Here is a 24,343-nt window from a genome sequence, read left to right on the forward strand (position 1 = left end):
GGTTCAACGACCATTTTTTAGCCGAGTCCTGGATATCAGCCCCCCAAGGGTCCCCAGAGGCTGATTTTCAGTGTAATTTTGGCCACTTTTCAATCTCTCTACTCTTTTAGCGACGTAAAATCAATTTCAGACAAAAACAAAATTAAACCATATTTTTAATGCCCTATCCTTAGGCCTTTATGGGTGAAAACATTCGCTCAAGGGAATTTTTCGTTAGCCTGAGGCTGTTATCACAACTTGGTCCTATTTGAAGCAAATGGAAAGCAACCGGAATGACCTGTTTTTCAGGTCGTATATTTTCCATGCCCATGTTTTATATCATGACGTCTTAGTATCCCTGCAAAGTTCAGCCCTTAGTTTAGTAATATAAAGAAAAAATACTAAGGCTGAGGCTTTTTTACTGAGAAAAAAACTTACGAGAAGATGACTAACCAGGCCACTTCCGGTTGTAGTTTCAACAAAGCGTGTCTGTAAAAATCAGCCATTTAATTTCGATTAATACCCTTTTTTTAAGTTTTTAAGAATGCATTTTCCATACTGATCATGAGCATTGGTCACATTTAGGTGCACTATGTATGCCTACCACGTTATGTAGTTAACTGTTTGTTAAATTCTACGGGATTTAATTCACTACCATGCTGCTGTGCGGAATCAACAAGCAAGTCAAGGAAACACCATTTCCACTTTATCTTTCATGAGATATGTGGTAAATAAATAGATATAGGACAAAATGAGCGCTTTCTCTTAGACTTGCCACAAGTCGACCGTATGAGTTTCAGGTTAGAATAGCTAAGCGAGCGAAGTGAGCTGCGAGGTTTTAGGCCGCGGGGCGGCGGTGTGAAGGTCGCGAAGCGGCCCAGTGGGCGACCAAGTCCTCAATTGAGTTTTCAATCGAGTTCTACGAAGATAATCACTGAAGGAGCTCTTACAAGCTATATGGCCAGACCAGACTGATTCCCCATAACTTATTACCATGTCATGAATAACAACACTCAGGGTAGAATATTACACTACGCTGCATCTGGCCTAGAGAGGAGCCAATATAATACTCGTACGTCAATAGGAGAGAGCCCTGGGGATAACGCGTCATTTCCAAGAAGGTTATGACTCGAATAAACATTAAAACACTATTCAATTGATTTGACTACACCTGTTTATCCCACACTTCCGCTCTTCTTAATGTCCGGGTCCTTGGAATCTTGATCCCAGGCAAATTTTTAATTAAGCTTCTGTGGTCATGAAAAAAAATGGCAAAAAAGGGCTGAAATTAGTCAGGCAATGAGTACCAGAAAATGAGCCACATCTTGAAGTTCAATAGTCTCAATATTGACAATAGAAAAATGCACGCTTCTTTTTGTTCATGTTGTTCTGATTCTTTTCTTTGTTCTCGTATCAGTGAAAGGAAAGGTAATTCAATCAGATATTCCCAGTCTGCTTTACTGTGAAGCAAATGGTCGAGGTCGACGTCGTGATAAAGTGGGAAAGAGGCAAAAAAAGAAAAAGTTTAATCCGTCATTTTCTTAATTACAGATTCCCTCAATACAATCAGATTTTGGTGCTCGTATTCACGCATTGCATATTATTGTATGTCAAAATAATTTTCCATGGCCTGCCTTTTGATGTCAGTTGTCTGAAATAAAGATATTTTCTATAGCCTGCAACAGTAGTGCAATCCTCCTTCGCCTATAGTTACGCCGCCGAAAACTACAGAATAGTGAAATAACAGGAGACATTGAACCAAGTTGCTTTTGCAACCAAGGCATAACTGGAGCTCTGAAGACCTTGACAGGCCACCCCTAAGAGCCATTGAACCGTATTCTCATTTAACAGGTGATTGTGTCTATAGCCATTAAACAGGCGATATCTTTTTCACCTCCGACACATGATAACTGCGGAGAATAACAATTTAACCAAAGATACGAGAAGTGAACCTTGTTTGGATAAAACTGTGCTGAGTGAAAAGTTGCGTAAACGAAAACTCTACATTGGATTGGGCTGTAAAGTACGATACTTATGGAAGGTCAAAAACTGCGATTCAATGTTTTAGTTGGACTTTTGTTGGCTGTGTTTATTTTAAAAGCACAAATCATTCACTGGCCTCGAGTAGAAGGCATGGAAATGGCAGGAAGGCAGAAACTGGAATTTCAATGTCAAAATAGAACCGACACTGACTCAACTATAAGCAGCAAACTGACTAAGAGAAAACTCAAACAACTCAAGCTTGCCATCAAAAGAAATCCACTGGAAATTTGGTTTTTTAAAAACCGATTTAAATCCTTAAAGGATTTGTTCATCACTTTACCACGGTGGAACAGTGCACGTGGAGTAGTCCAGCGATATGACACAACAAATCGCCTGAAGGATGTAATCCTGCGATCACTAAATGGAGAAGATGTCAACGTAGCCATAATGGGTGGTTCGATTTCTGCAGGTGGAGGCTTGACTCTTGATAATGAAGACTTAAGAGGTATATATTACCGGGTGTTCAGCGACTGGTGGCATAAAACAGTAGAGCCTATAACAGGTTCCGTTTTTAAGCTTCATAATCTTGCCATAGGGGGAACCGGCAGCAACTTTTTCGCCTTTTGCTACAATGTTTTATTGAAGCCAAACACTAAAATGAATCTTGCACTTCTGGATTTCACCGTCAATGATTATATTCAGTTAAAAGTTTCCAGATTTCCTATGACCCTGCCTCTGGAGCAATTGACCAGAGAAATTCTGAGCGAAAGAACCTCACCTGCAGTTATGTACGTTAATTTTGTTCAAGGTGCATTGCAAATTCCAGTATGCAATAACCTGGAAAACCATGGACAAACTATGCTCGCTGTAAACTATGGAATAACAACAGTTAGCCTTCGAAATTTCTTATGTTCTAGTCCTTGGCAAGTAGGGAAAAAGTTTCCAAAGATGTTTACATCTGATGGCAATCACATGAGTATCATAGGTCATGCGCAAGTCGCTTATATGATCATAAACCACATGAGGCAATTAATGTTAAGTATAATCGACAATGTATTAACCTCCAAAGAAGTCAAAGTAACTGTCCCAACACGTTCGTTACCATCAGTAGGCGATATCATCATTTTGCCAGATTGCCCGTTGAAATTCAGAGACCTTCCAGAACCCGTGTCTAAGAGTTATCAACAGTATTTTCGTGACCATCCTCTGTGCTATACCCTGATGACACCAGACCTAACCAAGAACATGTCACTGAGTCGAAGTCTTCAGGTGAAAGAAATCGGCAATATTGGATTTGAGGTGGTACAAAGAGTTCCTATTAACAGGAAAGGATCGGTAAACACAGCAGTTATTCGGCCCTATCCAGAGGACCAGATTCAGCCTTCTGAAATTCAAAGGTTTCGAACCGATGCATATGGCGGATGGCAATCGTATCTGGCAAACTCTCTCCTAGAATTAGCAATATTAATACCATTAACCTCGTTTTCAAAAAAGTGTAATTTGGAAAGTAGAACTGACGCCAGAAATTTCGCTGTCGCCGTTCGAACACACGGCAATGGAGGGACCGCAAAAGTTTGGTTAAATGAATACGAAGAAAGGGGAGTTTTAATTAACACTCGCTCGCCTTTTGGTCATACAAAGGTTATCACTATTGCTCGTCACGTGATACCAGGACGTCACGTGCTTAGCGTCAGAACAATAACCAAGGGGACATTTATATTGTCCGGTGTTGTGATTGGGCCAACATACAAGTAATATATCGTGTTTGATTCTTTTTAATGTTTTAAGGAAGATTATTTTAGCACCAAAACGTCAATGTATTAATTCCAAACCGTCATCAAACTTTGATAAAACTCAATCCCCCGGCCCGGCCTTTGACTGGAAATCGCTGAAATTATTAACTCAGATCGGCAATATCATAGGAAATAGCTGGGAAGATCTAACTTCTGGGGAACTGGTTACTCGTTTTCGTGGGTTAACATGTTCTCGTGTGATATCTAGAGGATATTATACGGTGGAGAGAAGATATGAATTTTATATTCGAGTGGCAAAAGCAATGTCTCACGAGTGAGTGCAGCGAACGAATGGAATATCTTGTTCAGTAAGCCACAAAAAGCTTTTTTCTTCATTATGTCATTTTTGGCATTTTCGTGCTCCTTATGGTGAGAAATTTTCTGTCGGACTTCCCTAACACTCGCCATCTTTTAACCGGAGTTTGGTTAAGTTTGGCAGCCGTGCGATGGAAGTCATAGGTATCACTGGAGAGGATATAGAAAATACGTCACTACGGTCCCGGATGTAAACTCGTATGAATTTTACGAAAGGTGTACGTTCCAGTAAAACACTCGTGTCTTTATAACAAGATTAGGTGCCTGTCAATGGTGGATTGAGGAGTTTATTCATGGAGATGCAGCGATCCCACGAAATCGATTTGGTGTCGTTAGGAGTTATATTTGCTTCTGGATAAGACATAATTAAAATTGTTCCGTGTGGGCGATGTTCATTTTATAAGAATATCGAGGCTGAAATTTGCGAAATTGTAACAGGAGCCGTATTCGGTACCGATTATGGCTCCTGATTGTAAGAATATTTTAAAAACAAACCCGAGGCTGAGATTTTGAAAATAAGATAATAATAAAAAAAGAAAAATAAGAATAATCAGCCTGAGACGGAAAAACAATATTGTTATTAAAAAAAGAGTGTATTGCTAAAACAGCAGTGTTTGAAACTTATTGATCAAATACCCGCCATAAACATAGATTGATGTTTACAAGTATTGGTGTTGAAAATCAATTAAACTAGTCGTATGAAAGCGTTGGGAAATCGAAATATCACACCAAGTTTTGAGATAGTCACAGGTGTTCAGTGCCAAGCTACATCCGATATGTAAACATTATTTAGTTTTACTCAGCTCAATTAGCTTTTTAGTTATTCTGAGTAAATGTTACCTTCATTTGTATTAACATATTATGCTGTAATTTAAGTTTAACTTTTAATCTGGTAATAAAGCTTGTTGCTGCTGTTGTTGTTGTTCAGGAATTAGAAACTTTATATATCTTCCACTTTCACGTGCAAAGTTTAAATATGTAAGCAGATTACGGGTAATGCCATGTTAGTAATAGTAATTGGACCGAGTGGAGTACAACTCAGGGAGTAATCGCGCAAGTACTTTCAAAATCGGAGTGCGGAGCGCGAGGCCGATTTGAAATTACGAGCACGATTACTCCCTGAATTGTACGACATGAGGTCCAACTACTAATCAGTCGTATCTATAACAAATTTCGGAATTAAAAAATGTCTTTTGAGAACTTCTTTTGAGTGAAAACGTCTGTAACGCTTTTCAAAAGTTTTGAAAACTGTAGGAAACAGTGTGAAGGAAGCCATTAAAGCGCGCGTAATTGACGTGCGAATCACGTGGGTATTCAATTACAGGTGTCCAATTACGAAAAGTTCAAATTGGATACCTATATTTGGACACCCACGTGATCGCGCACCGACTACGTGACAAATAGGCGCGCAGAGAACCAATCAGGATCGAAAATTTTGTTATAGATTACGATTAGTGGCTTAAGAGACGATGATCTTAGAGAACCCATCCTCCCTTCATAGGCCTCTTCCAATGATAATTTTAGCTCGTGGTCATACTGCGAGGCTATTTTAGGAAAAACACCTGATTGGTCGATTCTTTTAAATAAACAATCAAATGTGCCAAAAAAAATGCGCCTGGAGTTTTGGAGCGCAATTTCTAAGGAAAGAGGAAGAATAATTCGAACTGCACGGCACTTTGAAAGAGCTTTCCAAAGAGATATTTTTGGCTTTAATCCGTTCCGAAAAGACGTTCTGAAATGAAAACAGTGTGGTAGTTCAAAACAAAACGTTTTTTTTTTTTTTTTTCTCTCAACCCGTTAGATTTTCAATTTCGGTTTTATATCAGAACGCGAACCGATATGATGATCGCTGGGCATTGGCTGCGCGAACGTGGGACCGAAACTAAAAATAACTTTGACAGCGTGACGCGACGCTATAATAGATTAAAGAAGATTATCATGGGGCACAGGGATGTGTTCTCTCTTAGATCATAATCTCTTGCTTGTTTATATTCAAAGTAGTGACTTTCGCAGGTTATTTTAACTTTTTTTGCTGAAGAATGGCTTGAAACGGGAATGTCGGCTCTTCAGGTTCTTTATTGTTTCACTTCTAAAGACACCCGCGAAGGCATCCCATAATGTCAACAAACTCCTGCTAAGTGACTATCCGTGAAATCTGAAACCGAATTACCGGTTATGGATAACAAAGCTTTTGATAGCTTTTGGATCGAAGGCATTTGACCAAACAAACCAAGTCAACACCAGTTAACAAGTGTTTCACGATGGATCTCTGCAAAACTCCTAACACCTGAAAGTTGGCACCTCGAGCTCCGTCTAGTTATCACCGGTAGTTAACCTCATGAAAGGTGCTAACCTCACCGGTTATTTTATCCAAGCCGGCATACGTTGCAGGTAGGTAATCTGAGAGTTTTTAAAATTCCTTTGTTAATATCGGTGGTCTAACTGCTTATGGCATCCCGACCGGACGAACTCGGCCCACGATTTAAAGACAAAAATGTATGGTCTGTTTTTCATCATTTTTGCTACCATAACACGACGTTTAAACTTGGCACAAGTTGAGCAGAGCTTCAATTCTTCATTTAACAAGCAACCAGAAGAAAACCACGCGACATTTGAGACTTCTAGGAAAATTTCTGCTCTTAATTCTACAAAACTTTATGCTCTTAAACATTCGATGGAAAAGAACCCGTTTGGGATCTGGTATTATAAAGATAAATTCAAGTCTTTGGAAGATATGTCTTTGTCTTCAGAGCTTTATAATAACCAGATTGTTGAACGACAAACAACAAAAAGTCGTCTTCAAAATGTTATGACGAGAGTTTTACTCGGCCAAAACATCGGCGTTGCAGTCATGGGTGGATCGATCTCGGCTGGCGGTGGACTGATCAGCGATTACTCCGATCTAAAAGGCATCTACTACCGAGTGTTTATCGATTGGTGGCAGAAGGCGGTAAAACCGTTCACGGAATCGAGCATTAGACTTCGTAATCTTGCTGTTGGAGGAACTGGTAGCAACTTTTTCTCTTTTTGTTACAAGACCTTAATGAAATCCGAAGACAACATGGACATCGTGTTCCTCGAGTTTTCAGTCAATGATTACATGCTTTTTAAAGATTCTCACTTTCCAAGGGCATTCTCTCTGGAGGAACTTACAAGAGAACTATTGAGTGAAGAACGTTTACCTGCTATCATGTTTGTAAACTTTATTAAAGCGGAAAATTTTGTTCCTGAGTGTAATAATCTGGAGAATCACGGACAGACAATGCTTGCCTGGCATTATGGAATTACAAGCCTCAGCATGCGTGAATCACTATGCCCAAACACGGGAAATAAAAAATGTCCTGCCATGTTCTCATCTGATGGTCAACACGCCGGGATTATTCCACATGCACAAATCGCAATGATGATCATTGACAACGTCCGTAGCGCTTTGCTGGAGGCCATAGAAAGTTCAAAACAAGGTTTTCATCCTCTGTCTTCGCATGACTTGCCGAGAGCTGTTTATTGTATGGATAACCACACAATTGTCCCAGACCCTCTTTGCTATACTCTGATCACACCAGATGAAACTGAGAAGTTCTTTGATCCTTCGCTTTCTGTCAGAGAAATCCAAAATGAAGGATTTAAGCTAGTTCAAGGCGTGTCTATTGGCGTTAGAAAAGCGTTTTCGAGACGATATAACTCGGGACCCTCAAGGACCGATGGTTTTGGCGGATGGGAGGCAGAGAAAGAAAATTCTACTTTGAAATTAAAAATTGATTTACCACAAAAAAGGATTTTGGGAGGCAATGTTACCCGAAAGGTTGCTATAGTGTTCCGTACGAACGGCTATGGTGGAAAAGCAAAGGTTTGGTTAGAGAATTACAAACCTGAAATAGTTGTCGATGCATATTCTCCATTCGGATTCACAAGACTCGTCACCGTGACACGTCACGTGACACCTGGAAGTCACGTGTTAACCGTCAAAGTGGTAAAAGCAGGGAAATTTTTCTTGTGTGGTGTTATGGCTGCAGGGAAGTCTGTGTTATAGTTGCGAACTAGGAATGGCGGGTTATAGAACTTACCTTTTTAACCCATTTGTATCTGTAGTGTTCACACCTTCTGTTGTCCATGGCAGGGATATTTGAATACGTCGTCAAATATCTGTGTTTTCGCAACAAAGCATCCTACACTGTACTGATCGCTGTGCGGTTAAAAGTCTCCGTGTTACAGTACAGTGTAGGTTTAATTTGAATTAAGAAAAACTACAGTGCTGTCCCCATTTTTTGTGTTATAAATGCAACCAATTTATCTAATGTGGATTCGGTAGAAACACGATTTTAAACCAATCAGCGCGCGTATTATCTTCGGGCTATTTAGTCCTAAGAAAATACGCTGATTGGTTTCTATGACTCGGTAGAAACACAGAACTAGCACGAGCAGGTGACGTGATGATGGCGGGAGCAAAGAGAATTTACATTTTGATAATCTATCGAGTTATAGAAACACTCGTGAAAGTTTGGGAGAACTCGAAAAAGCTGTGGAAACACTCGCCTGCGGCAAATGTTCCCACAGCACTTCTCGTTCTCCCAAACTTCCACTCCTGTTTTTATTAAACAATTAGATTATGTGCTCGAGATTTTTATCGCCCGAGTCAACTATCATGCATAGAAATCGAGAGCGAACAATGTAATTGTCTTAGTATAAATCTACTGGTCGTTCTAAACTTTATCTAAATCCTCTTTGCAGACACTTTGAAAAACGCCACGAAACGGCCGAAATTTTGTCAACAAGGGCACACTGCTACGCTACAAGCTCACTATCTATCACAGAATAGATAGTGAGTAGAGTAGCCAATCAGGGAACGGCATTCGTGATAGAACGTTAGTAGATTTATACTAAAACTCGATAGAAACACGGTACATGTTTTCTATTTCTTAAATAGTCATTACTTGTGTGTGCCGTGGAGATGTTCATGTCAGAACTACTGATGTGAGTGCCTGAGTTGGTGCTATTCGTCACTGTGTACTACTTTGGAAATGTTACAGCAATTATCAAAGAGGAAGTGTTGGAAACTGGACGCGGCGAGGAGAAAATAAAAATATGCTAGCTTATTGCGAAAAGAACGTCTGATCGCGGGTTATTTTGTGACCAAATCCCTGTGCAATTTTTAGTGGCTGTTCGGAAGCCGTTTAACGCTAACCCAGGATTAAAAGTTAGCTGAATTATTAATTTTTCTTGGCTAAAAATTTCCTTCACTTTTGGGAATTTTGAGATTGCTCAAGCTCAAAACTGAACGACAAACAAAGTAGAAACACTGAAGAATTACAAAGCTGAAATCAAGATTCTCGCTAGTAATTATTAAATCCTGGGTTAGCTTAATCAGTTTTTGAACAGCCCGGCCGGGACTTTAATCCAAGTTGAATCTCACATCTCCTTTCTAATCTTAATGTTGCCCTTGATTTCTTTCTTCAAAAATTATCCAAATTATCCAAATTATCATTAACACAAACTTAAGTTACTAAAACAAGTACAACTCAGCTAGGTCTGCTTCTTCAATTAAAACTTTATTTCACATTTATAAATTTGTCGTGTGCAGTCGACTACGTTGATTTATTACAATTCGAAATGAGATGTGTTGACACGAATTAATTAAAAAAGAACAATTTATTCTTCCCTCAGCATCAGTGATAATGTAGTAATTTAATTAGTGTGTCCTGTTGGCTCGAGATCGTTGTTGGCAATGTCACTTGTTGGATTTCATAGCATTCCTTAATGGTTCTTTATTCGGCTGACTTCTCCGCTGTGTCCTGCAAAAATAATACACAATGAAAAGATATAAATAGTACTAACGAAATGAAGTTAGAACTTTCATGTATTCTACTTTTTGTTGCTAATTGTCTAATTGCCACCTTTCGGAAAAATTTGCCGCTAAATTGTTGAAAATAACCTCTAAACTGGGCGAGATTACTTGAAGTACAGTACATGAAAACATTTGAACTGCTGGAAAAAAAACTGGATACAACTGCAAGCCAATTTTACGTTTCGACAACACACTCTGGACTATATGATGTCACGTTGTGCCTATTTTGTGACGTAATAATTTCGAAACAGCCACGAGTCAAAAATTGAAAGATGTTTTCTTAAGCACTTTTTTAGTTTTTTTCTTGATTTTTGAAATGTACTCCTATCAATTTAACGCCAATCTGATCCAACAGTGCATGTTTTGTTGTTGTTGTTTTTTTTTACGGTGCATTTGCATCACACAAATCACGGACTAAAACACGATTCGGACAAAAATTTAACGCTTAGCAAGTGCTCAGTATGTACCTGTTCTCTTTTCCCTCGGATGTGTCCCATGTACGCATTGTTTAATGCTTCCAGTAAGTCTTGATTTGACGCCCAGCCCCCCTACAGAAACAGAACACAGCAAACAAAAGCTTAACATGAACGTTTCAAATTAAATGTTTATCGTTTTCTTTTTATGTGACGCGAAGCGTCTCCAGCGTGTGTAAGTCGTGTTCTTACCGTCCTTTTTCCCCGAAAGTGGCCAGAATACTGCTTATTGAGAGCTTCACGAAGCGCAGGATTATAACCCCAACCTTCCAGCTGTAAAGTAAGTAAAACAAATGCAAATTCTCCTCACAGGTTTCTATACGTGTCTGTGGTAATAGTTGCGAGAATTCGATGAACAAATCAAGGTGACCTTGCTCCTGTTCTTTTGTTCGAAGTGCTTATTGATTCTGCAAATTAGGTGATTATTCTCGAAGCTTAAAGTTTTAAGGTTTGCCAGCAGTGACCATGGTTATCGCCGTTGTTTTAAGGTTCCATTATGAGGTTCAAATAAACATATTTTTTAATATTCTGCCTTTTAACTATGACAAACTGTATCAGTAATGTCAGTATGTTGGTATAAAGAGGTTGACATAATTCTGTTTAAGGGGAAATGATTCATGTGTGAAGCGACTTTAGAGAAATTCCTACCGTTCGCTTTCCTCGGATATGTCCAAAATAAGCTGAATTAAGTGCTTCTTCTAATGGTGGATAGTCCTCTAAGTCTTTCTGCAAAATAAGATAAGAGAAATGTTCGTGTCAGTAAGATAACAATTGATGGAAACGTGAACTTGTTCAGTAATCAACAAGACGTAATTCTGGCCTCAAAAACGGAAGAGTCGGGAAAAACATGTCAATGTCCTTGATAGTTGGCCGCTAATTCTCTGATAGACAGTCTATTTAAACAATAGAGTGGTTCTGTCGAGTAACTATTAGCTAATAGTTGTCCCGCGGAAATTTGATGTTCTTAAGACAAATCGTTTGTTTTAAAATCAAATTTGCAAATCATTTGGCCGAGAAGCGAAGCTTCCAGGGCAAACTGGTATGCTAGTTTTAAGAACATCAAATTTCCAAGGGGCAACTATCATACCGATAGATCAGGCATAAACACTGTCTTTATTGTTCACCACTAAATTTTCTTCCGCGCCCCGGTTCAAAAATCATGTTGAATTATTTCCAACTTTTTTAGATGAAAGCCATAAAATCAAAATTTAAAATTTGAAAATGATCGCGTAAGTGCTGCTCTCGAAACTGAAAATTATTCTTAATTTCAGGCTCAAAAGTACACAAAATTGGTGGTTTTGTGATGTAATCATTTAGAGTGTCCACTAAAACAATTAGACTACTCGACCACGTTGTCTATGATAGTCAACTCGGCTAAGCCTCGTTGACCATCTACTCGTAGAAAACTCGGGCTCGTAGTCTAAGTGTTAGGTTAACGACTATTAAAGATGATCTCCAGTCCGTACGGCGCAGTATTAGCACCCTAATGTTTATAAACATTACAAGTTCTCACTCGATGGAAAGCGAATCAATGTTATTCGTTAAGAACCACATACCTTACCTTTGAGGCCTTTTAAATTCTTTTTGCAACAGCTTCATTGATTTTTACGGCTGCGAAGTTGTTTCATCAAGTGATATGAGAAAGAGCGAAGCAAAAAGTGTCGCATCCAGAATGACGGTTGTTTTGAAACTTTGAATTTAGTTCATGTAAGTAGTTGTGAAATGCTGACATTTTGTGACGTCTTACATGAAACAAAACATAAAAGGCACACAAACTCTCGAGAATGCGCAGTACGGACTGGAAATGATCTTAAAAATACGCAAGTGTTTTGGATTAAACTTTGAAAGTTGCGTTCAGTATTATTATTTCCTTACCGTTCTTTTTCCACGAATATGTCCATAGTAAGCATTGCTTAGTGCCTCTTTCAAGCCAGGTGGATAGTCTTCCGATTCCTGCATTGTTAAAGGAAAATTAGGGAAAACGTCATGAAAGTTGGAAAAATCTAATATCAACATGAATCAGTTTACAGATAAAAACTTTTCCTAACGAGCAATGGCAATCTACCAGCTGTTTTTGAGAATTTCAGACACTACAGAAATTTTGCAATAGCTATTTACTTTTACGTTATTCTGACGAAGAATGTTTACTTCAAAGATACCAGATGAATAAGTGATTAACAGTGAGAGTTAAAAAAAGAACTTCGCTTCACTTCACCTCAGATGATGTGTTCGCAACTGTAAACAAAGGAGGTTTTGTCGGAGTTGATCAAAAGAATATTATTATCTTCTTTTTTTTTATTCTAGCCAATATTATTCAATGATTACTAGGAAATAAATGTGAGGTTTTTTTGAATGGTTACATGACGTCTATAAGCGCACGAATAAACCGGCAGTACGATATGAATATTACCGGACTGGCATGGTAAATCACAAGGATTTTACAGACTTCTAAGGTTTAAAAAAGTTAGAATCACCTAACTGCTAATTAACAGAACTGACTCTTGGAGTAAAGAAATAAGTCCAGCTCAACACTTTATCCACAATTAACCCTAGCCCGCTGTTTGTCTTTAAACTTACCATTCGTTTGCCCCTAATATGACCAAAATATTTCGCGTTAAGCGCTTCCAGTAACGGAGGATCCTCTGAATTTGTCTTTGTTTCGCAGCTTGCTAAGCAAACCACAGAAAATAAGATGACAAGTCTTAACAACATCCTAACCTGGAGAGGAAGGAAATTCACACATTTAGTTTATAATTAATTGCTTCAATAACCAGGTTTCTTTTTAGTGGCCTAGCAAACAACCTTTAATTCTGAAAAATGCTTTCATTGCCCGTTTTCCCTTAATTACAAACGCTAGTTCATTACTTTCAATTGTCGCCGAGCAGACAGGTGATGAAATGACTAAAAAAAATCAACTAGGGATATCTCTCCTTATCGTATTTTGTATTTATACTGTACTGAAATTATTTCTTCAGTCGTAACCTATGATGTTTTAATGCACCTTTTTTGTCCCTATTTCAGGTTTGACTTTTATGTTTCGTAGTTGAATGAAATCAAACAGAATCAAAAATCAGATAAGTAATGAATCAATTGCATTGGGTAAAGATGTAATCAGAACATTTTAACGCTTTCAAGAGAAATGAAGAATGCTGACCAATAATATAGAGTGGGAAGGAACTTTGACACCTTATAAAGAGGAAAGGACTAAGAAAGGTGGGGTAAATAGGCTTCACATCCTAAGAATCTTATCACGTTTGGGAAAACTCGGTGCCACACTCAATATCAGTTCAGGGCTCGTCTGTTTATCGAGAACATCTTCGATTTCATCAGGAACTGAATTCGATATAAAGATACAACGGGGCAACAGACTGAATATCTTGACTAAAACGACAGCATGAGACAGACAAATAACACAATACAGTTTTTTTTTCTTGTTGCAGTAAATAACAAGAACTTCCTTTAAAACTCATGTACGGAGTAAAATCAATTCTCTCTTGACATAGCCTTTCCTTGCACAGTGTACAGAACTTGTAGGAACATGATATTATGAGAACAAAAAGTTTTTTCACGTTTTGGAAGAAGAAGTAAATTAAAATTTCAAGTTAAACTTTGATTTCATTTCGTGTGTATTTGAATATCCTCTGAAATGAAACACTGTTAAACAGATCATAGTTTTCCGAAGAACTAGTTACCTTTAAGTAGAAAACTGAATTTTAGAAGACTTTAAACAAAAGGTTTTTAGAGAAACGTCCAACGTAAGGGCTTTATGAAACACGTAACACGAAATAAAAGGTTAGCTGAGTTTTTGATACCTAGGAGGTTAAATAAAGTAAATTGAAACTACAGGGAAACCAAAAGTAAAAGCGGCCGAAGATAAATAACATTTCAAGACAATTTACCTTAGCCTACCTGTGAGTTGTTATGGCGTCCTAAGGCTAGCGAACAAAGTGTGTGGTTGACCAGCGACTGAAAGTGAACTTCTCAAGAAGACTCTACAGCTTATATATACCTTCCGCTCTGTACACTTCTTATCAACACTTCACTTATATTTTTAATTACATGTTCCCTATTGTCATTAATAAAATGTCCTTCCACGCACACGGAACAAATGTTCTCCCACACTTACTGCTTACAATTAGTAAGTTAAAGCGTATCCGGTAACTCGTCATTAACAATTTTTTTTTTTAAATTCCCGGGCACAATTAATGCTCCGCCTTTTCATTCAGTATTATTGCTTTGTGCTAGATGTTTATCAGTGAAACTGAAAAAAAAATTTCTTTTGTTCGAGTGGCCATTTTACGGCGGCCAAAACTTTTGCCCTAACCATCTTAATTGTTGTTTAAGTTTTCTCTAAATAACCAGCCTTGTCTAGAAATATTCAACACCAGATTTCGAGTTTTCATTTTTGTGTAATTATTGTTAATTTGAAATGTTCGTAGATTTTGTTGGGATGAATGAGTTTTAAATGCCGGATGCCTAGAAGATGCTTTTGTAATAGTATACGATTCGAGGTTTTAATGAGGACACTTTGCTTCCTTTCATCGAAAACACATTCTTAAAACTGACTCAGTGTCATAACATTTTTGTATCCAAATATACCCAAAATTTCATTTGAAATTTTCCGTAGAGAGTATCCCCCGTCTTAGTTTCTTTTTGAGGAAAAATGACCGCCCAGTTGATTTCTTCCGAGAAGAAATTTAAAAATATTACCATTAAATATACGACAGAGCTTCAAATTCACTAGCTCCTGGCAACATGTTTAGAGTGCCCGAGGGAAATTTAATACCAATCCCTTCATTTTTTATGTTTTATATTTTTTCATTACACTGTCTGAGTTGCCGTGAGCTAAATGTGTTTAAAAGGTTTCTAACGCAAAACCTGATTGATTAACTTTTCATCAAAATAGGTGACGTTACTCTTAAATTCCTGTCGTATTCATTGAAAGTCTCGACCTTAGTCATGGTTGTCCAGCACTTTTTAAAGTAAACGTCCTTTTATTTATGATTTCTAAGCCAAGAGTGGTTTATGGAAACAAATTAAAGACAACTATTTTCAACCTGTTGGGAAACCCCTGGGAACACAGGTAGAGATATGCAGTTGGTGCTAAAACGTCTAGAACTATGTTTCTTTTCTTCAAAGCGAAGTACTTCCAAACGGAAACAAGGTATAGCCTCTCAAACTGAAAATATCCTGATAAAAAAGGATCACTTGGTTTCACGTAATCAGCTAACCGAAGATAAATGTATTAGTGAGAGCGCTAGGAAGATTAGTGTTTTTTCAGTCCTTTAAAGTGTAAATTCGCACGCAGCGATAGTTATATCATTGCGGAGAGAATTCCAGCATGGTTGATAAGCTCAGCAGAAGCCAGCGTTACTGATCAGAAGTTTGAAGCAGCTAAATCATGGTTTGCGTGTCTTGAAAAGTTTAGCCTACATTTATCAAGTTCGTCGTTTGTAATCCGTGCTAATCTACTCCATTCTTAATCCTCCTTGATCTCTTGTGGTTTATTATTATATAAATCTTTGGTGTTTTTCTACCTTAGTAAACTACTATTTTCTCGTTTCCTTTAATTTAAAGGTAATTATGTATGCGGCCAAAATAAGTCAAATACTATGATAGGGTTCCTTTGATGGGGAGATACCATCAGATCACGAAATAACAGAAGCGGCCTCCACATATTTAGGCTTTTCTCCGTTTTATTCCATGAAATTCAAAACTAGCTAGACAAGATACCTATATCTTTCTTAAGATCTCCTGTCAACTGCTCGATCAGAGACCGAGCATATATAGTCGTATCGACATTAATTAGCTTAAAAGGGAAACTGTTCTATAACACAGCTGGCCTATGAACAGTTTCAATCTTTGTATGTATCAAGATTTCTGATTTTGCAAAGCAAGATAGAATAAAGGATTAGTCTTCCACATTTTTCATGGGTTTTGGTTCAATTATTTTGGAATTTTGGTGTATTTCTTTAACAAAGAATGATAACTGAAATATAGAGATTCATTTTAAGATGAAACTGGTGGGGACATCGATCAAAAACAAATTTGAGTTGCAGATTTTGTAAATCGTGGAAAACCAAAGGTTCGCAGTATCCGTAATTGCGTCGTGTAACTACGAATTGAGCCAGAGGCAGGTATTTCATTAATTAATCAGTAGCAGTGGTATTGAAGTGCCGCTGAAATGCCAGTTGGGTAAAAATAAAATTTATTTACTTCTAACCGCCAAACTACAAATACTAGCCCTTCATCAAAGTGGGTGGCGAATGGCCTTCAAACACCATGGGGGTTGCAAAATTTTGGTTGAATTTCACGGGTGACGCAGTCTCGTGTTTTTAGCAGTTATGTGCATCTCGCAGACTCAGTTTTTTCATAAAGCTGTCTCAGGTTCGCCTTTTTGTAAGGCTAAGAAAGTCTCGAAATACGGATTTGTTTGTTTTCTTTTCTTAATTAAAGAAAGACGTTTGAACTTCTTAGAACACCTTTATTTCTACGGTTAGGCCGTGGCTTCCACACTAATCCGTCACGAAAACGGAGACTTTTTTTTCGAAAACGTTCTTCAAACCGGAGGAATTTGAAAACGCCGGTCTTGCGTTTTAGTGTGGACGGAAAACATTTTGAAGACGAAGCTCTTCGTAAATGATGACGTTACTATAATCATGATATTCCCTGCCCGAGTTTACGTCAGCAAATTTCTCCGGCGTCATGTGGACGGAAAACATTTGACGAGTTTTCAAAATGAAACCTCCGTTTTCAAATTCCGCCCTCCGGCGTAGTATGGACAGGGCTAGCCTGGGAGCAAGCTCACCTTTGAATCACGCGCGCGAACGGCGAAGAGCAAAGCGATCCGGCGGGAAGGAGTCTGGTGAAGAGGCGCCAAGAAAGTGTGCTTTCCCGTCTCTCGGCTAGGCCGCGCGCGCTTGTGCTCCAACGTGAGTCTGCTAGCAGGCTAGGACGGGGCCTGAAAATTTCGGAAAATAGGCAATTGTGCGGAAATTTTCCCAACGATATCAACTCAGGACCCCTTCATATGAGCTTAGTAACCGGACTGGCTTGGTTACCAGGACGAATTTTGTGACCTGTTAATTCATATGAGAGATATCAACCCAGCAACCGGGAGGAAATTAAAGAAACAAAACCAAAATGGTGGAACATAAACTTGTATCGTTTGCGACTATCGCAGCTTTGTTGACTCTTGTAACTTAACTAATAAAGCTAATTCGCATACTTCTGAAGTGGAAATACATACAAGACAAAAAATATGCCATTTTGGTCGCTATGTTGCGAAAGCGAAGCTATTTTGTCCAAAAGGTTTGGTTGTCTGTTCATATGGGAGATTTCAACCCCGTCGACCACCATGAAATTCAAGAAACAAAACCAAACTCAGGAGTGGAACATAAAGTTGTATCGTTTGCGATTATCGCAGCTTTGTTGACTCTCGTTACTAATAAAGCTAATTCGCATACGTTTGAAGTGGAAATACATACAAGACAAAAATTATACCATTTTGGACGCTAAGATCCAAAAGCAAAGCTCGGTCACCAGGTCACCCGGGTTGGAGTGTTCATATTGAAAAATTTCATCCCGGTTACCGAGATCTCGGTCGCGAAAACGGAAATCTCGCTAACCGGGCCATCCGGTCGTTTCCTCATATGAACACAAGGAATTTTTACGAAGAAAAGAGTGGTGAGGCAAGATCTCGGAAACTGAGCCGGCCCGGTTGACCCGGCTCATATGAAGAGGCAATATGCAATATATCAAACTAGATAGACAGTATTTCATCGGGATATCCAAACACCGAGAAGAGAGTTGAAAATACGACGCACAACGGAGTAGGTTTGACGAAATTCGAGGTGTTTAGATGAAACACTGTCTCGAGTGTTTGGTATATCTTCTCAATCGAAACAAAAAAAAACTATGGGAGTAAACGGAGAGTTAAAATCGTCCTGCAGCATTGGGCAGCATTTTCAAACCACCCAGCATATATCATATATGTGCCTATGGTAATGGTGCTAGAGCTAATTTTTCAAGGTGGGGCTTGGCGTACGGATGTGCGGCCGTACGTACGGACGTACGGAAAGTCACATGACAACTAACTTTTTTTATATCGATGGGTTACCAAGTTTTCTTAGGTATGGGGCTCCGCTTTTGAACCTTCGGCGCGCAGGAGCTTCGCTATCAATTTCTCTTAATTAATTTCAGCCCTTTTATGTGATTTTTTTCATGACTACAGGAGCTTGATTAAAAAGTTGAGTGGGATCAAGATTCCAAGGATCTGGACATTAAGAAGAGCGGAACTGTGAGATAAATAGGAGAAATGAAGGGAAGGGGGTACCTGAGAACCCTGACTGAGGATTCTCTACTCAAATCGATTGAATATTGTTTTAATGTTTACTCGAGTCATAACTTCCTTGGAAATGACGCATTATCCCTAGGGCTCTCTCCTATTGACGCACTAGTATTATATTGGCCCCTCTCTAGGTCAGGTGCAGCATAGTGTAATATTCTATCCTGGGTATTGCTATTCATGACAAGGTATTAAGTTATGCATGGGGAATCAGTCTGGTCTGGCCAGAATGCTTGTAAGAGCTCCTTCAATGATTACCTTCGTAGAACTCGATTGAAAACTCGATTTAGGACTTCGTCGCTCACTGGGCCGCTTCGCAACATTCAAACCGCCGCCTCGCGGCCTAAAACCTCGCAGTTCGCTTCGATCGCTTAGCTATTCTGCTCTGAAATTCATGAGGTCAGCTTCTTGCAAGTCTAAGAGAAAGCGTTCATTTTCACCTCTATTTATTTATTTACCACATATCTCATAAAAGTAAAGGTGGAAATGGTGTTTTCTTGGCTTGTGTTACACTCTACTCAATCTCGCACAGGAACTACTACAAAACTACAATGACACACGTTTTCTCATCGATCCTCGTTTCGTTTTCATTCTCGCCAACGCGTGGGATTTTCGATCCCATAGTAATAAGTAACCTGGGGCTGGGCCCAGTCCCTCACGTTCTACTTGTAACACACTCCCCTCCAACAGAAATGTCGTCCCGACATTATAACAGGAAATACAAAACCAAAAAGAACAATGGTTAGGAGGGAGCGTCAGTTCTCATCATGTTTCAAACTGAATACTTATTGTGGCAGTTCCATTATCCGCAGGTTTTGTCTTTAACAGTTTGTAACTAGAGGGAAAATCCAACACAAATTTCGCTTATGAGTTAAGTCACAGAAGGCGAGCAACAGGTCTGCTTGTCCATGGTTAATACTCGGAGTAATCAGTTGTGACTTCAGGAGTGTTCATTACTGGTTTGTCCATATGGGCTGTGGTATATACTGCAGCTGTGGAATAAATGGGATGTGCGGGGTGCAGTGAACAAACCGGCAGTGAGGTACAAGCCAGTTGGCCATGACTTGGTAGGGAAGTATCACCTGAGGGCATTGAATTGCGTTTACTACTGGGTTTAAACGTTGGTACTCGGGTACCCCCATCTGACTGTAAGTCAGAATCCGAGGGGGTCGTCTCTCCCTTCTAGGTCGCGTAGCTCCCTCTAGGTGTTCCTCTGAATCTGAATTGTCACTTTCCTCAGGGGCTATATCAGTCACATCTAGAACGGATGAATTTGGCACTGATGAGTCACCAGTGTCCACTTGTGGGTCAGGTTGGTCCCTGGTATCTGACATAGTGGCACAATCGTCATTATCACAGTGGTCCTGTGGGTCCATAGGAGGGGTGTCTACTTCCGCCGGAAAGGCTATTTCATGGGTGACTGGAGAGGACAGTGTGTTCATCTCATACTCATCATCGGAACTCTCTCCAATGTCTTCAGGCTGAGGTGGCACTCTAGGTCTTGGTTGGGTGGTCTTGGATGATGCTCTCGTTGGTTTAGGCAGTGGTAAAGCATCACAAGGAAGTAGCAAGTTACGGTGTAACACTCGTTGTTTCCCACGGCCAACTTCTGGCTTTACTCGATAGACTGGACTATCAGATATGCGTTCCTCAACTACATAAATTTGCTCTTCCCAGTGTGAACGGAGCTTTCCAGGTCCTCCCCTTTCTGAAAGGTTTCTAACAAGTACGCGGTCGCCGGGGAGTAGGACTGCTGCGGAAGCCTTCTTGTCGTAATACACTTTACTCCTGGCTGACGATTTCTGGGTGTTCCTAGATGCTAGGTCGTAGGCCCGTCTCATATCTGCTTGCCACGTCTTTACATAGTCCTGGTAATCACCCTGTTGAAGGTCGTTGTCTAGGTCAAACAGCAAATCAACTGGTAATCGTGGGGAACGGCCAAACATCAGGTAAAATGGCGAGAACCCAGTCGTTTCGTGTCTTGTGCAGTTGTACGCATGTATAAGCTTGTTTAAGGAATCTTTCCAGTTCGATTTCTTTTCCTCCGGGAGGGGCCTTAGCATCGAGAGTAACGTTCGGTTCATGCGTTCTACCTGGCCATTGCCCTGTGGGTGGTATGGAGTGGTTCGCGAGCTGGCAACTCCACTGAGACGTTCTAGGTTGTGGAACAATTTGTTTTCAAACTCACCACCTTGGTCGTGATGTATTCGTGCTGGGAAACCGAACCTTGGGATAAACTCATTGTAGATCTTCTCAGCAGCAGTGCGGGCCGTCTTGTTGCGCGTTGCATAGGCTTGGGCATATTTGGTAAAGTTATCAACAATCAGCAGTACATATTCATATCCACCTTTGCTCTTGTCCAGATGTAGAAAATCAATGGAAACTACTTCAAAGGGTGCTGATGTCATCAGATGCATCATAGGTGCTTTCGTGACTGTGTTTGGTTTCTTCTGTTTGATGCATCTGCAACGTTGTGTCACAAAATACTCTATGCACGGTACATATGTGGCCAGTAGAAGCGGGACCTTGCAAGTTCTGCGACTCTCTCCACTCCAAGGTGTCCCATCTCTGTGTGTAGTTCTTTAAGTACCACTGGGATGAAGTTGTGTGGCAGAACTAATTGTATCTTAGAGCTTGTTCTTCGTCGCAGGATACCATGTTCATCAACTTCCAGTTTCTTCCATTCTCTCATAAGGTTGGTAACTCCATGGGGTTCATTCTTCAGCTGGCCACCACCCGGTTTGATCCCGTGTGTCTTGTAGTAAAGCACGCGGCATATAGCACTATCCGAGTGCTGTGCCTCCTTGATTTCACTAGGGCTGAAGGGTTTTAGATTCAGATCCTTTAATGTCGGTTCAGGAGTTGTCAAGTCTGCGGCAATTGCCGTAACCCATGGGATTGTGCCTTTTGCCTGTTCCCTAACTGCTTCCACGGTTGCTTCAAGGACATCTTTGGGTACTTCCTCTGTACAATCGCTCATATACTTGTCTATGTCCAATGGGATTCTTGACAGAACATCCGCGTCAACATTAGTCTTGCCCGGTCGGTACTTGATTGTAAAGTTATAATCCGCTAACTCGGCCACCCACCGATGCCCCGTGGCATTCAACTTTGCTGATGACATCACATACGTTAACGGGTTATTGTCAGTGAAAACAGCGAAGGATGGAGCATAGAATAAGTAATCCCTGAATTTGTCAGTAATTGCCCACTTTAGGGCCAAGAATTCTAACTTTCCTGAGTACAAGTGGTAGTTCCGTTCCGCGGGCGTCAATGTCCTTGAGCCATAGCCAACAACTCTCAATTTCCCCCCTTGTTCTTGGTAGAGCACCGCCCCAAGTCCTTCGCTTGAGGCATCCGTGTGCAGTACAAATGGTCGTTCAAAGTCAGGGTAAGCCATTACCCCTGGCTGCATAAGAAGTTCAATTAGGAAGTTTAATCGCTCTTGGTGTCTTTCATTCCACGGGATTTTGTGATTTGATGACGATTGTCCTTTCGATGTCGGCAACTTCCACTTGGGGTGCTCTTTCTGTCCTTTAGTTCTGCTGGGCTGGTCACTGCATTCTTTAACTGAAAGTAGGTCAAAAAGGGGTTTGGCTAATCTGGAGAAGTCGCGAATATATTGGCGGTAATAGCTTATGAAACCCAGGAGTTTGCGCAATTCACCAACAGTTCTTGGTTTAGTTTCCTTAAGGGCTGCCACTGCTGCAACGTCTGCTGAGTCCATCGTGTAGCCATCTGCTGAGACTATTCTGCCTAAGTAACGAACACGGGGCTTAAACAACTCACATTTCTTTGGCTTCAGCTTGATACCATACTCCTGCAAACGTTTAAGTACCTTTCGCACATTGTCTACATGCTCAGAAAATGTTCTACTGTACACCAGGACATCATCAAGATATGGAATACATATTTCATCGCGGAGACCTTCTAGGCATTTCTCCATGTACCTCTGGTAAGCTGCCGGTGCATTTTTAAGGCCAAAAGGAATCCGGTTCCACTGGTATAAACCCCAGGGGGTGATGAACGCTGTTAGATGTCGGTGTTCTTCTGCTACGAATCCTTGATGATATGCCTTTCCTTGGTCTAACACTGAAAAGTAAGTGTTCCCATTGAGACTATTCAGGATGTCTTGGATGCGAGGGATGGGCTGGCGGTCATCCTCAGTTTTGCTGTTTAACTGCCTATAGTCAACACATAGTCTCAGACTGCCGTCTTTTTTTCTCACACACACCACTGGGGAAGAGTAGGGTGACTTTGAGTTGCTTATCCAACCACGATTGATCATATCCTGCAAGTGTGACTTTACCTCTTCGTACAAGGGCTTTGGAATTGAATTGTATGTTTTTTGTACTGGGACGTCATCTCTCAGGTTGATTTCCAATTTCAAATGTTCGGCACATCCAATGTCACCATCATCTATAGCGAAGGCCCCGGATTCTTCCCTCAACATCTCCTTGACAATCACCCGTTGCTCACTTGACAAATGGCTCAAGTCAACTGGGGGAGTCCACTTTGCTTTACTTTGTTCGGGCTGACTTGGCTCCCACTCATAACTGGTTGCCTCACTCCAAGTTTCACCTTCCTCTTTCTCTTGTTTCTGTTCAGCTTCGACTGGCAGTGGCGTGACGGACTGCACTAGCTGTATAGTGCCCAGTTCTGTCCGCCTACGTAAGGTCATCTCTCGTTCGGTGTTGTTGCATACTGGAACATACATTCGGCTCGAAGACCTCGGGGAGATTCGGTGGAGACAGCCCTGAACTTCTAGCCCCTCAGGCCACGCCCCTTCCTCTTTGGGCTCAAACACAACAGGCAAATCTTCTTCTAATAGTCCAAAGTGTACCTGACATTTGACTCTCACAGTCTCTCCTGGTGGGACACGTATGTCTTGTCTGCCGACTCTGAGCATACCGGTGTCAGCTTCATCATCCATACTTTGGATGAAATTAACCAGCGCTCTTGCTTCGCCCTCTTTCACAGATGGGAACGAGTCATTCACTATTCGGGGCAATAGGCTGGTTGTGTTGGGGCTACTACTCCTCTTAATGACCTCTTCAATGACATTAAAGCCGATGATGGGATACTCCTGATTATCTTCACTTCCTATTAGTATGGGTACTGTCAATGGCTCCGAGTACCCGTCCTCCCCAACCAACTGGAACTCTACCTCAATCCAGCCATCATATGCGATTTTTGTACCGTTGACGGCCTGGAGATTTAATCCATCTTCCCCCAATAACTCGCTTATGTCTCTTACTGGCTCGTTTGGTAGGTTAATTTCTTTCCAATGTTTGGACACAACACAAACTTGAGCTCCGGTATCCCACAGGGCATCCACCTTTTCCCCTTGAATCAAGCAGGAAACCACACATTTTCTTCCCACTAATTTGGTGAGTTTAGAGCGTTGTCTCGGGGTTAGGTGGGAACTGAACGACGTTTCAATGTTTCAACACTTGCCCTTTCCCTCAGTTCAACTTCGCTAATGGCTTGACATAGTTTCTTATGCTTCTCCCAATGTTCCCTTTGACAAACTTTTGAAGAATAGTGGCTAGTATGGCACTGTGAACACCGCAAGTATTGATGTGCCCAATCCTCCCTCTTTCCACAGTTC

At 40.4% G+C, this 24,343-nt stretch overlaps 3 protein-coding genes across 4 annotated transcripts; 2 read left to right on the forward strand and 1 right to left on the reverse strand.

Moving 5' to 3' along the window:
- Positions 1-1,597: 1,597 nt before the first annotated feature.
- Positions 1,598-4,698, forward strand: LOC145490708 (uncharacterized). Its single transcript, XM_081469797.1, has one exon. The coding sequence runs from the start codon at positions 2,014-2,016 to the stop codon at positions 3,715-3,717; it is 1,704 nt and encodes a 567-aa protein (XP_081325923.1). The 5' UTR covers positions 1,598-2,013; the 3' UTR covers positions 3,718-4,698.
- A 1,284-nt stretch (positions 4,699-5,982) lies between these two features.
- LOC145490230 (uncharacterized) lies at positions 5,983-8,987 on the forward strand. The gene has a single exon (XM_081469352.1). The coding sequence runs from the start codon at positions 6,565-6,567 to the stop codon at positions 8,098-8,100; it is 1,536 nt and encodes a 511-aa protein (XP_081325478.1). The 5' UTR covers positions 5,983-6,564; the 3' UTR covers positions 8,101-8,987.
- On the reverse strand, positions 8,982-14,734 carry LOC145490231 (uncharacterized). Of its 2 annotated transcripts, XM_081469353.1 has the most exons (7): positions 14,295-14,734; positions 12,963-13,103; positions 12,261-12,338; positions 11,034-11,111; positions 10,578-10,658; positions 10,380-10,460; positions 8,982-9,859 (listed from the first exon to the last, which is right to left on the reverse strand). In XM_081469353.1, exons 2-7 carry the CDS (start codon positions 13,095-13,097, stop codon positions 9,833-9,835), a joined length of 480 nt encoding a protein of 159 aa, XP_081325479.1. In that variant the 5' UTR covers positions 13,098-13,103; positions 14,295-14,734; the 3' UTR covers positions 8,982-9,832. The 2 variants fall into 2 exon arrangements, with proteins under 2 accessions (XP_081325479.1, XP_081325480.1); XM_081469354.1 differs by lacking the exon at positions 10,578-10,658 and having other exon boundaries at positions 8,983-9,859; positions 14,295-14,715.
- Between the last annotated feature and the right edge of the window lie 9,609 nt (positions 14,735-24,343).

This window comes from Orbicella franksi, chromosome 6 (genome assembly GCF_964199315.1).
Source record: "Orbicella franksi chromosome 6, jaOrbFran1.1, whole genome shotgun sequence".
NCBI lineage: Eukaryota > Metazoa > Cnidaria > Anthozoa > Scleractinia > Merulinidae > Orbicella > Orbicella franksi.

What these genes read in the sequence shown, in the direction of transcription:
- LOC145490708 (XM_081469797.1), top strand. Translation starts at nt 2,014, where the DNA reads ATGGAAGGTCAAAAACTGCGATTCAATGTTTTAGTTGGACTTTTGTTG.
- LOC145490230 (XM_081469352.1), top strand. Translation starts at nt 6,565, where the DNA reads ATGTATGGTCTGTTTTTCATCATTTTTGCTACCATAACACGACGTTTA.
- LOC145490231 (XM_081469353.1), bottom strand. Translation starts at nt 13,097, where the DNA reads ATGTTGTTAAGACTTGTCATCTTATTTTCTGTGGTTTGCTTAGCAAGC. An exon ending in ATATTAGGGGCAAACGAATG is followed by an intron (nt 12,339 to 12,962) that starts GTAAGTTTAAAG and finishes TTAACAATGCAG; the next exon opens with GAATCGGAAGACTATCCACC. An exon ending in ACTTTCGGGGAAAAAGGACG is followed by an intron (nt 10,461 to 10,577) that starts GTAAGAACACGA and finishes CTGTTTCTGTAG; the next exon opens with GGGGGCTGGGCGTCAAATCA.